At 37.5% G+C, this 13,027-nt stretch overlaps 2 protein-coding genes across 4 annotated transcripts in view; one reads left to right on the top strand and one right to left on the bottom strand.

Moving 5' to 3' along the window:
• The window catches only part of mRpL16 (mitochondrial ribosomal protein L16), a 206,658-nt gene that overhangs the window by 100,424 nt on the left and 93,207 nt on the right, over window positions 1-13,027 (bottom strand). The gene's annotated exons all lie outside the window — the stretch shown is intronic.
• Window positions 11,042-13,027, top strand: part of ed (echinoid) — a 127,788-nt gene continuing 125,802 nt past the window's right edge. For 2 of the 3 annotated variants that reach the window (XM_066291189.1, XM_066291188.1), the window contains exon 1: window positions 11,043-11,445. In XM_066291189.1, the coding sequence (XP_066147286.1) occupies window positions 11,400-11,445 (46 nt within the window). In that variant the 5' untranslated portion in view covers window positions 11,043-11,399. Of the gene's footprint in view, window positions 11,446-13,027 lie in introns of all 3 variants that reach the window. The other variant, XM_066291190.1, reaches the window with a different exon arrangement.

The raw sequence follows: 13,027 nt of genomic DNA, 5'->3' as shown, positions 1-13,027 counted from the left end.
CCAACCGGGTTGCGTGTTTTGCTACAAAAAGTGTAATTTTGCATGTCAAACACGTGGCCTAACTCTGCATCGTAAAGAATGTATTTCTATCACACCATTCGAAGTAGGAGTTATTTTGAATAGTTTATTGCAAAACATGTTAAAATGTATTGATTGTTTTACAATGTGGATAAAGTATTTCACTTATATTTGATAGTTTTGTGTCCTTTGGCTTAACATGTACACTTCTATAAAACTTTCATTATTTGCCTAGACAAGTAGTTTATTTTACGACGGTCCTTTTAAACAAACCCCAGTCTACGAAAACGGCTTATTATAGTAAAATTTCGTGATGTCTACACTAACTAGCAGTATGTTACATGCTAATATTCTTGAAAATATTCGAAAGATAACAATTTTTTCTCTCTCCGCAAAACCAAATACAGTTATGAACATAAGTATGGAATATTTGAGATCCATCATATTGGGAGTACAAATTAATTCGGTCCATTTTTTGGTGTTAAAAAATGCATTTATTTGCAAACGAAATGAATGAACAAATTAATTAAAGTATTGGCCATCGCTGGTCATTACTTTTTCTCATCTCTCCGGCAATTTTCGAATTCCATCTCGAAAAAAAGATTCATCTTTTGAGGCAATCCAATTTTGAAGGCAAGTTTCGATTTCTGCGAGAGAAGTGAACCGGCAACCTGCCATTCACCTGCTGCATTCTTCGAAACAACCAATAATCCAATGGAGCAATATCCGGAGAATATGGTGGGTGCGGTAAGACATCCCATTTTAACGATTCCAAATAATTTTTGACAACTTTAGCGACATGAGGTCGAGCGTTGTCATGAAGAAAAATAACTTTATCGTGACTTTCTTCATATTCCGGCCTTTTTTCTCGCAATGCACGCCTTAAACGAATTAATTGGAGTCGATACCTATCGCTCGTAATGGAATCGCCAGGTTGCAGTAGCTGATAGTAAACAACTCCCCTTTGATCCCATCAGATACACAGCATGATCTTCGAACCATGGATGTTTGGTTTTGGTGTTGATGTGGTTGGCAACGATTGTCCGGGCTTAGCATAGTATTTTTTAATTTTTGGGGTTGTCGTAGAATATCCACTTTTCGTCCCCCGTTACTATCCTATCCTGCAAGAAACCTTTTCTTCGTTGCCTTTGAAGAAGTTGTTCACAAGTGAACGTTCGGCTTTCAATGTCTCTCGGTTCGAGTTCATAAGGCACCCAATTCCCTTGTTTGTGAATCATGCCCATGGCCTTTAATCGCACAGAAACGGCTTGTTGGGTGACTCCCAATGATTCTGCAAGCTCTTCTTGCGTTTGACGTTGATCTTCATCAAGTAATGTCTCTGAATCTGTGTCTTCGAATTTCTTCGGCTGTCCCGAACGGGGCTTGTCTTCAACACTAAAATCTCCATCCTTGAAACGTCGAAACCATTCCCTACATGATTTATCGCTTGGAGCAGTGTCACCATAAACTTCCACAAGCATTCGATGGGCTTCGGCTGCGCTTTTCTTTCAATTATAGCAGAAAAGTAAAACTTCTCGCAAATGCTGCTTCGTTACCACAAAATTCGACATTTTTAACGCAGTAAAAAACACGGTTTTTGTATACACTCCTAGGCGATATAACCTGATATCATTAGCACGTGTCTAACCTGTCTAAAACCACCAAAATCAGTTATCACTGTGAACCATTCACAACAGCCGAAACCATCTTTTAAAAACAGACCGAATTAATTTGTACTCCCAATAGTTTCATACCAAAATAGTTTGTTATTAAAAATTTTAAATATTATACAAAAACCCAAGTGTATATTTAACGATATTATCAAGAAAAACTAAAGTTCAATTCGACAAATATGACAAAAACAATAAATTATTCTGGACAAAAGAGTGGAATACTTCGTAAAATTTATTACAATCAAAACAAAAACTTTAAATAAATTAATATTTTGCGGCATATCCTTTCGAGTCGATAACAGCCTCACATCGACGGTATATAAGATCGATCAAATTTTCACAAATCGAAATGGGAATCTTCACCCCTTCTTCCCACAGGACTTTCCACCGCTTACATGCATTGGACACATTCCTGCTTCGAATTTTCCGTTTTAAGGGTTTTCAGAGATGGTCAATTGGGTTGAGAGCCGGCAACTGAGACAGCGACTCTAACACGGGGATGTTACTATCACTCAGCCAACTCTTTACTAATCGGGTCGAATGTTTAGGGTGGTTGTCCTGCTGAAAACGTCAAAGTGAAGTCTTCATCAGCAAATGGCAGCATATGGTTCTCAAGGATAGCTTTGTATTGGAATCCATCGATAATTCCATCAATTTCGACCAATGGTTCAATGCCGCATCGAAAAAAACATCCCCGTACCATTATGCCGCCACCACCATGTTTCACTGTTGGTTTTTGATAGTTGGAATCAAACCTAGTCCCCACAGGTCGACGAACTTTTCCCATCAGGATTAAAAATATAAACTTTAGGTTCACCACTGAAAAGACAACCAATTTGAAGGTGATCGAAGCAAATGTTCCTGAGCAAATTTAGTTCTGGCTCTTCAGTTCTTTTTAGAAATTAAGGGCTTCTTCACTGCGACCCTCCCTACTAATCCCATTTCGCACAACCGATGACGTTGAATGCGATCGCTTAAATTGATGTCACTATTGTTAGTGATTTTTCGCTTTATAGTCCTGGAGGACTGGCCGGGATCTGCGGATGATATATTTTTTAATGCATCGATCGATAGGGGCATTCGTTATTCTTGGACGTCCAGGTTTCAGACCGGCTTTTACATCCCCATAAGTGCGAAATTTTCTTTAAATGTTGGAGACGGCCTCTTTGGTTGATTTTTAACGTCTTTGCAACGTCTTTTTGGCCGTAGTCGTCGCGTGACATTGATTTTTGAAAATCTTCCGAAAAATACTTGTTGTTTGGCATATTTCGTAGGAAATTTACCACACAATCAGACCGGATGACTGATAATGCCTCCGTGAACATCAACACTATGTGGTGTTCCATACTTTTGACCAAAAGAAAATTGTTTTTAACAACGTTCGTAGGTCGAATGTTGTACGGTAAGTTTGGGAACGTACCCTTGTCTTATCAACAAATTTTGAAGACGAAAACAAAAATGATCGCCGAGAAAATGTCGTTTCACAAAATATTCCATAGTTTTGTCCGCAACTGTACCTGCCTATTAAAAGGACACCGGCAATATCTCGATTAATGAGCTTGCTCCCATGCAGAATGTGACATTGGAACGCAAATATTCAATCGCATGAAAAATAGATTGAACTCGAAGGTAAATATGAATCGTATAATATTTTTATTGGGATGATGGGCTATATATTGAAATCATTTGTGTCATTTTTTGCATGTTTTCGTTTTATTAGCGACATATATCAAATGGGATTTTAAAGAATACATGAGTACGCATAGACAAATCTGCTTGTCTACCAGACAACGTGAAATTTCATAACTTGTTTATGCTCCTCTAAGCTTAGAAATCTCTGAAATGCTAGCGAGATACACAAATTTCGTATTTGACACGAAGATTTTTCACTGCTATCGCGCAGAAAATAACACCTCTATAAGGAGAAAAAGAGATATGGAAATTTTGAATTATTTAATCCTTTTGTTAGTAAGTATCATTACGGAGCTGATATTTATGCTCTGCGATAAGTCATAGACTGCACACACCCATTTTTCACAGTCATAATACTTCAGCTATTTCGACAGTTGTACCGTGTACCTTTTAGCTGGGCGACGTCGTATGTAGAGGAAATATATCCGAAGCAACATCTAAAATGATGAAAACCCGTCATCGATCATCCTTTATAAAACCATTAACATGGCACCCACATTTCCATGTCCTGTACATTCATTCTGCATCCAGCGTGATCTTTGTGTCTGAAACGCAATTTTTTACTTAATTTTTACTGTTAGGTGATGATTTTCGCTTCGAAAAGGCCTAATTGCTGAATTTCTGGTGATCATGAGATTTTTTGGATGATGAATTTTGCTTTCTCCTAAGTTCCACAAAGCCAGCATAAAATAATAAACCCCGACGTTTTCAGGTAGAAAATTGCACCCCTAGGTTGGCCCTTATGCTCACACAGACCCTTTTTAACGAGAAACACAGTATTTCGGCACTTCTTTTCAAAAGCTGCAATCCGACAGCACACGACAGAGCCAACACCTGCTTTCCTCGGGCGTCTGTCGTCTGTGAAGAGCTTTTAATTTTTTACATTCTGAAGGGCCCGGTCTGGTCGTTTTTGAGTGACGAGGCAAACTTTTGGGAAGTCTATTAATAAAGGAAACCAAGATATTCACATTTTTACACTTTGTCCGTTTCGAAGATGATAAATGACGTGGTTCATCGGAACTTATGTTCATAAGTAAAGCTCACGAGCTTACTCGACGGTGTAAACAGGATGGAAAGGCTCAAGATCGAAATTCGTTTCAGAATTTTTAGGGTTTTGAGATCAAAATTCTTCTTGTGAAAGCTGAGATTCTTGAGTTTATTTCTTAAAAATCGGAAGTTTCTGGGTATTCTCGATCTTTAGGGGAGGCCTAAGCTGAGGCAAACGCTGCAGCATTCAATACTTGAGAAATTCATGAGAAGAGTCAACATTATTCAGAGGCTCTGAAGTTTGCAGCCTCTGCGATCAATATTATATTAAAACAAAGATTTCCCAGTTTGTTTGTCAAAAACGAAACGTAGTTGAAGAAGAGTCTGGACGAATTGTGAAAGAGGCGAAAGCTCATTTAACATTATGCACGCTCGACATTCTCAAAACCGAGCGGAGTGTCTGAGTTTTTTATAATTTCAGGTAAAATTTGTGTTTTTTCACTCACACTACGTCAAAAAACTTTAAAACCGGAAACGAGCTGATTTCTTCATTTCTTCATATGTTTAAATTCGCAAACTTACGATCGTAATCCTGCATAAAATGCGAGAGGGAAAGCCTCTTTTCCACATTAGAGGCTATCTGTATTCAAAACTGAAATGCTACTCATTGTTGCGTCCAGTCCTTAAGTGAACTTAAATACATTTTTATTTTGTTGCAATATTTTTGGATTAAATAGGTCTGGAAGTACTCACTAAACTTAATCCTGTGTGATTCCAAATGACCATCTCCCTCCTCAATAAATCTCTGATAAAGTCCTGGAGCACGTTGCAGGGCAATATGTTTTAATATGGTTTCGGTACGAACTGTTTCGTGTTTTCGACGATTATCATCGGCTTTTCACTAAACTGTTTGCTGTGTAGTTACATTTGCATTCCTAATTCTAGGGTTACGTTTTTATCGACGGCGCGGAATGGCTCCCGAAAGAATACGCTCGTATGGAAATTTTTATTAAACGAGAGGATCGATACCAAACCTCGAAAATGCCCTTCTAGAAGACTGCATACAACACAAAAGAAAAACTCTAGTTTACCTTTCCCAGAGATTTCCAAAATCATTTGAAAACTTTGAGGGAGGAAGAGGAGAATTTTTGGATGTACCTTTGCATTGGTATTCGACAATATTCAGCCCTTTCGATAGAAACTTCCTGAAGCCCATACAAATGCAAAGCCAACAATCCAATTTCAAATTTGTGGAAAGTTTGCGTTAAAGTTAACGACAGCTATCCGGCCAGCTTTAAATAAAGCCGAAGCAAAGTGCCTCTTTTGGAGCTTTTTACAAAAACCATCGCTATGAGATCGTTTGGCTTAGCACTCGATTACCTGATGCATCGTTGCTTGCATACTGATCGAAGATAGAAATTGGGAAATTTTAAAATAGGAACCCTTTTAGTGGTACGGAACGCTGAGATTCCTGAGAGAAGTTGCACCAACGACCAGGTAAACGTGGCGAAAATGCGCTCAAACTCAATAACTCCGTTGAAATTCGGGTCCGAACCATTTATCCGGGCTTCAACGCATAAACTTTCATGATTTTAAAATTAAAATTTTGTTGGAATATATTTAGGTCCAAAAAATGTCTGCTGCGCCCCTGACCATAATGAAATATGATGGGTGGAAGTGCTTTTTCGGCCCATAAAAATTGGCAATAACGTTTCGGAATTTTAAACAACAATTATGCTCCCCCTATCCCAACAACAGTTTTAATGCAGTTTGGTAACAAATGTCTACTGCACCTATCTAACAAAATTTGCAACTCGATTGATATGAAACTAGAGGTGTAACCGTCAGGTTTTCCAAAGTTGCTGCGACTGTTCAAATTTATAAAATTAAATGTTTCTTTAGAAATAATTCATGCCAAAAAACGCCACGCCACTGATTTTGATGAAATATTGAGGTTAAAGTTAATCAGAGTTGGCAATTTGATTGGCTTAAAACTCGATCGTAGCAAGATCGATTTGCAATTTTCCTATCGGCAAACTGAAAATTACTCATAGTTACAAAGTTAACAATTGGATTTGCTTAAAACCAGTTAACATCTACTATGTTAGGCTTCCAGCAATATTTTTCCCATAACAAATTTCCAATTTGCTAGAAAAATATTTAAAGTTTGTAGGACTGAAGGTCTTGCCAAAATTATTCTGTTTCAAATCGGGTTACGCAGCTGCCCTGAACCGAGAATGACACAATCGAAAGTGGCAGTTAGTTGAAAATCAGAGGCGTAGCAAAGTAGGACGGCAGCCCGGCAGGGATAAACTTCCAAATTGCTAAAATGAAATCTTATTTAAAACAGTGGGGCGCCATTCTTCTTAGTGGGATAATAAGCGTATAAAATAATCCAAGAAAATTGAAGATTCATTGCGTTGAAAACTAGAGACGTAGCACATACGACTTGTAATTTATTACACGCAAAGTCATATATTAGCGAAAATTTTTTTTTAGAAATTTTGCGCATTTTATGAAGCATACTGCGCCAGTAACTTCGTGGTATATGAAGGTTAAAAATGTCTATCAAATTAAATAAAGCTGGCGTAAAAACCCAGAGGCGTAGCAGAGAACATTTGCACTTGTCTTATGTCCCTCTGCTTTTACGATCCTGGATGTGAACGAAAATTTTTTTTCTTGAAACTGAACTAAATTAAATAGAGAGAATTGCGTTACTCTTAATGAAAGATAACTGTTTTAAAAAGACATCTATCCGTCCCGTTCCCCTTTTATCTCTTCTCGAAATGACAGCTTGTTTAGACGGGACTTTCTAAATAATCTAAAGCATTCACTTAATATTGGACCACCCATCGTAAAATCCATCCAAAAGAAGGATCCGCTTCTAAAAGCGAGTCCAATTCCTTCGGGAATGTTTATCGTGTATTTAACTCGCTTTCTTGGGTTAATATTGCTAGCAGCATTACACAACATTACATTTTGTTTCTTCTTGATTGACTTCTGTTTTTGGTCTGTGTTTAATCCTACCAAAACAATTCACTCTTAAAAGCATTGAAGGAACTTTTTAAAAACTCAGCAGTATCCTTTATATTTCCATACATTACCATCCTTCCACAGCAGACAATGCTAATTGAAATTACAAAACAAAGGCCGCCATATTTATTTGCTGGGAATGTGTTGAAGTCGAGAACCAAATGCATTGGCTTGGAAACATGGTAAAAGGTCTTTTCCCATTTTTGGAAGTTGTTTGAAGTGTGTTTAGCTAAAAAGAAAACATATTATTTATGCCAAGCTACTTGCTCCTAATATGGTGCCTACAGGCTAATATGGCGTGTGAGTGACCGTAGGAAATGGGCATCACATATCCTATAAACGGTCTTCGAGGTTTTTCTCGTCCGGTATTATGTTTGGAAAACCATATGGTGCTTTGGCAAAATTAAAAAGTTCACCCACTGCCATTCACACCATCAATAAAACGACGAGAAATGTACCAAGGCAACATAATGAACTTTGAAATTGATATATTAGCTTCTAAAGGAGTAATCACTGCATGAAATCCTCCCAGCAGCATTAATCAAGTCTCGTACAATGAGACAACATGATTGTTGATTGTTGACCCAAGAACACGCGATCGAAGCAGATTCCGACACATTTGTTGATAAACTTGGCAGTGAAAAAAAGTGGAACCAAGTCTGGCAGGTAGGCTGGCCGTTCGATTGTGCTATAGGTATAGAGAGGTAGGACCAGGTAATCCGATATGTTTGTATGACTCCAGTGGCGTACCGTAATATTCCCGTGCAAGAGGAAATCGGTGGTCATTCCTTAAGCGGCTTTATGTTATTATGAAATATTTCACTCAATTTGATAAGGGAACTGCTTGAAAAATACAATTGCTTGGAAAATAGAGAGCAACGCAACGCCAAGTAGTTTTATAATTTAAGGAATAGCGGGTTATTCTGACGCAAAAATGTGATATGTTTCTGTATGTAAGATATATTTAATGAAAACCCGACAAAGAAAGAACTAGCAGATAATATACAGTATGTCAAGAAAGTCTAGAATAATGCAAATATTTTAAAACCTGTGGTGTACAAGATGTCGCTTTTAGCAACACCATTAGGTTGTGGAATAAGATATTTTAAGTCAAAATATCAATAGAAATTTATGTGTATATTTAGTAATCGAAATCGATCGAAATACTGCTTAAACCTTTAATGGTTGTCGAGAAATTGGGTGGCAATTTTGATGCCCCGTGAGGTTCACCCTTTGACACTCCTCACGATATGGCATTTTCTATGTGATACACCATTTTGTACTTTCCCGAGTCCCATCAGCGACAATATTATCCTGCAGATTTTAGCAATCACCTGATCCATGATGTGATGTTACTCAAACTCACTGTCCGTTTTCTTAGCGGCTTGTCCTCTGTATATTTAAAAAAACCATCGTTTTGCCATTCTAAAATACACTCTTTATCTACGATAGGTAAATTTTCGAAATTTAAATATACAAGGCGTACAAAACATTGTGGTCAGGGTGTTATTAAGTGTGATCTGTCTCGGGATTGAAGAACCATAAATGTAAGAAAACTTGGAAGTGCGTAATAAAAATTGTTTACAAGAAACATACAAAAAGAGGTAATTTCCACTGTTTCCTTATGGATGATGGTTGTGCAAAGGTGAAATATAAGATCGAGATCTAACTATGGATTTCTTTCGGCGTGGAAAAGTACCAGCAGAAAAGTGTATCATAACAATATCGAGTATAATGGGAAAAAATAAAAACGTTTTTGCAAAATTTCGGTAGTTCGAACAGGCATTTTGTTTGCCGCCTTCCTACAATTGTTACCCAATTGCACTTGTTTGCCCCAATTTAACCAACACTATATCGCTTAGGTGTAGTTTCCAACTTTCTAATGGAAAACCTCGGCTATATATTACTTTGCACTTGATAATTTATTCTGACACTCAACCTTTACTTTAAACTTTTCCATTATCTCTTATTGATGATAATATGGTCATACGCGCCATTTTTTAATAAAATTAAAAATAAAATTAGAAACACTTAAATTATAAATATCGCAATTAATTATAAATTAGAAAAAGTAGAAAATAAAATTAGGAATAGCGCAATATTTCTGATAATTTTTTTAAAAGCGAATACCAAAAATATGAATATAACTGGGCACCAAAAATTTACAATCGATAGCAAATCACCTAAGCTATAATATAGATTTTTCAAGCTGCAAACCTCAGCTTTTGGTTCTTTTTGTAGTGGGTTTCGGTTCGTGGTTTAAAGTGAGGATTTTGTGCTGAATAACACACTAGCTTTTGGGCATTTCCGGATTACGTGAGGACATTTAGTTTGGAGCAGCAGGTCTTATCTTCAGGGTGGGATACAAATACGAACGAAACGCCAACATTTTCACCCTTCGAGCATTGAATTTTCAATTTAGTGGTGCACCATTGTTAAGCGATGGGTGCATTGTTGAGCACGACCAAAGCAACGAAATGTTTTTGGACAGAATACATACGGAATCAAATTCAAAGCGTATATCGGGTGTCCATGCAAACCCTGAACATTAAACAGTGAGATGGGAAATCGATTTTTTACATTTTTGTACCTGCAGAGATTACCAATTAAACAACTTTTAAATGGAAGTCACGCTACTCAAGACCGGCCATCATTTCGCATTTTTTTCAATATTTTAATTTTGGCTCAAAACCCCCCTGAATTACCAAAATTTGAATGTCCCGCGTAACCATTCAATGCCACGATTGGTCAAAGTCAAGACTTTGTGTTTGTTTAATTCTAACCTTGACTCTGAATAATCGTGGCTTCGAATGGTTAACCGGGACATTAAATATTTGAAATTTGGAGGGGTTTTGAGCCAAAACGACTCTACGTATAGGATTGGAAAAATTGCGAAATGGCGGTCGGTTTTGAGTATTATGACCTCAATGGAAAAGTTTATCAATTGGTAATCCCCACAGGCGCAAAAAAATAAAAAAACTGATTTCCCATGGGAATGTTTTATGTCCAGGGTTTGCCTGGACACCCGATATATCCATATGTTCCACAAATATGAAGTAACTGTAACGATATTAAAATGTTGTTGATTTTTCTTCCCAGTTAAGCCGTTAAATTAATTCCATTCGCAGTACCCCCTATTACAGCTAATACTAATCTTTACATAAAGCTTCAAATTTCCATTTGCTCCTCTCAATTTTGCCCATCGCTCATCACCACCAGCTGGCCACATATTCTTATCTCCTTCCCTGACCTATAGTCTATCACACCGTGTTATCCGTAACGTAAACCTGGCCTTACCTTTAACAGCTCACGGCGGACTCCATAGCTAATTCCTTGCCACTGCTCTTTTGCTATAGTCAGTCCGTTACGTACTCACCTCTTGAGCAGCTGGAAAAGCTCCATTTTACCCAAGGGCATCGATTCCCATTACAGGTGAAAAATAGATTTTGGATTTTTGTGAAAAATAGGTGTTGATTAGTGAAATTTGAGCATATTTAATGAGGAGGAAGGATCGAATGTCGATAGTCCTGCAAGCTGAAAGCTCGAGCTATGGCCATGACTGTGCGCCAGACTATATAGTTAGCTTCAGTTCTTAGCCGTTGCAGGCGCTGCGAACGTTAACGGTCAAAACCGGTTAAAAGTTGCCAGTTGCCGCGTTATTCGACGTGCAGCTTCAAAGCCGTGCGGAGATTTGAAGTTTCCATAATAGTCGGAAAATACGAGAGAGTTTCCCGCAGAGTTAAGGCGCGCGAAAAGTTTCCTTTTTTCTTCAACGAACGAAAAACTAGTGCGATCATGTGCCCATCCTCATCGTAATGCATGGATTTTCACAGTGATAGAAACTGTCCTTCGTAGTTAGTTCATGTGCGAATATCTGGACGAAACCGCAAAGACATGCACCTTTGACTAAAGGCTTTATAACGGATTTTTTCCTGGTTCATGGAGTGTTAGTGAAGGGATTGCAAAGCTGGAGTGTTAAAGAACTTTCCAACGAACATGGCACGCCGATTTGGGATTTTTGTGATTTTTGCTTCAATATCAGGTATACCAAATTTGAATAATAAAGGTGGTTTTGTTTTAGTTCGGTTTGTAGCTTGAAGCCAACAAATATGTAGCTATGCACATACCATCTGATCTGATATGCATAAGCTTTTAATATCGAAAGAGAGAGCAGTTACCGCAATGGGAAACTCAAGGCGAAGTAATTGGACCAGGCACAACATGCGTTTAATCAAACTACTCCAAGATATATTGCAACAGCTCGAATAAATGCTACATATCTTGACATTTAAACATGAACCGCATTTCAGTCGTGTATGATTTAATATGGAGGTAGATGTGAGGCAGATATGAACTTCATAACTTCGTTTCATATTGATATTGAGAAATTCATCGTAAGAGGGATTTATGGAACTCTACACAAAGACGTTCAGGAAGAAGTGCATTTGAGTAATTTAGAGCGGATGGCATATTTTGAGGCTGAAAAAACATTAGAAAAGATTCTCGTCATGTGAAAAGTCCAGGAGCGAGATCCAATATCCTACGTTGCTTAAGGCCTGTAAGATGCACAAGGAGAGTTTTCAGTTGAAGCCGAGCTCAGGGAATGTTTCGATTGCAATAGCTTTCTTTGCGAATTTCATATTTCTAATTGTAAGAGAAAGAAACCAAAATGCGAATTCAACCATTCGGTTCATGCTGGATTCGCTTATACAGCTGAAAGAAGAAACGCACGCGAGGGGAGGGGGGTTGAACGTTTTCGAGAAGAAAAAAAATCGGAAAAAATTCGTATATACGAATACTCTTCAAGTAAAACGTCTAAAGTAATAGGTAATCATTGTAGAAAAAACGACTAATAAAAGGCGGTGCACCGTAAACGCAGGGCGTTGGTTAAGCGATCTAACAGTAGCAATTGCATAGAATTTTTGAATAATTGTAACTGAATCTTGGAGAATTTCTATAGTTTGTCGTGCGAAGTTCCATTTAACTTTTATCGCAATAAAAAACGAAGAAAAGTTTGCGGAAAGAACAAATCATTAGAGCGTTGAAAGGACTTAACAATAATAGACATTCCTCACACTTAGCAAATATGCGTCCTTCTTGAAGCTAGCATTCTACATCCAGCAAACATATATATATATATATATATATATATATATATATATATATATATATATATATATATATGGCAGAATTTCATATTTTTGACGATGATGACGAGCATACAGGCATGTAGTAGTTTGGACAACGTGCCCATACAGCAATTTAAAGATAGTGTTATTAAAGAGTCAAAATTGTCCTTTATTCTGAACAGACATACAGGTAGATTTGAAAGAAGGATCGAGCGAATCATTTCAAAAGACAAGTAGTTATGGATTCCGTGTAATCTCACAGGCCTTTTTATTCGACCTTTTATTCACTAACAAGCATTTCTCACACAAAACATCAAATGAAACTCAAAATCTTCCTTAAGTAATAATTTTACCACAAAAACGACATTTTGCATTCAAAATTTACGTGTTTGACAAAGTTTCGTGTCACCAGTAATGAGCATTAAGGTATTTGTTAATGTACAGCTCGCAGACAAACTGAGAAGATATTTTCAGTATGGAGGCGAGTTAAGGAGC

This window comes from Euwallacea fornicatus, chromosome 16, assembly GCF_040115645.1.
Source record: "Euwallacea fornicatus isolate EFF26 chromosome 16, ASM4011564v1, whole genome shotgun sequence".
Lineage (NCBI taxonomy): Eukaryota > Metazoa > Arthropoda > Insecta > Coleoptera > Curculionidae > Euwallacea > Euwallacea fornicatus.
The sequence above is the reverse complement of the archived record's forward strand: the minus strand, read 5'-3'. Positions and strand labels throughout refer to the sequence as shown.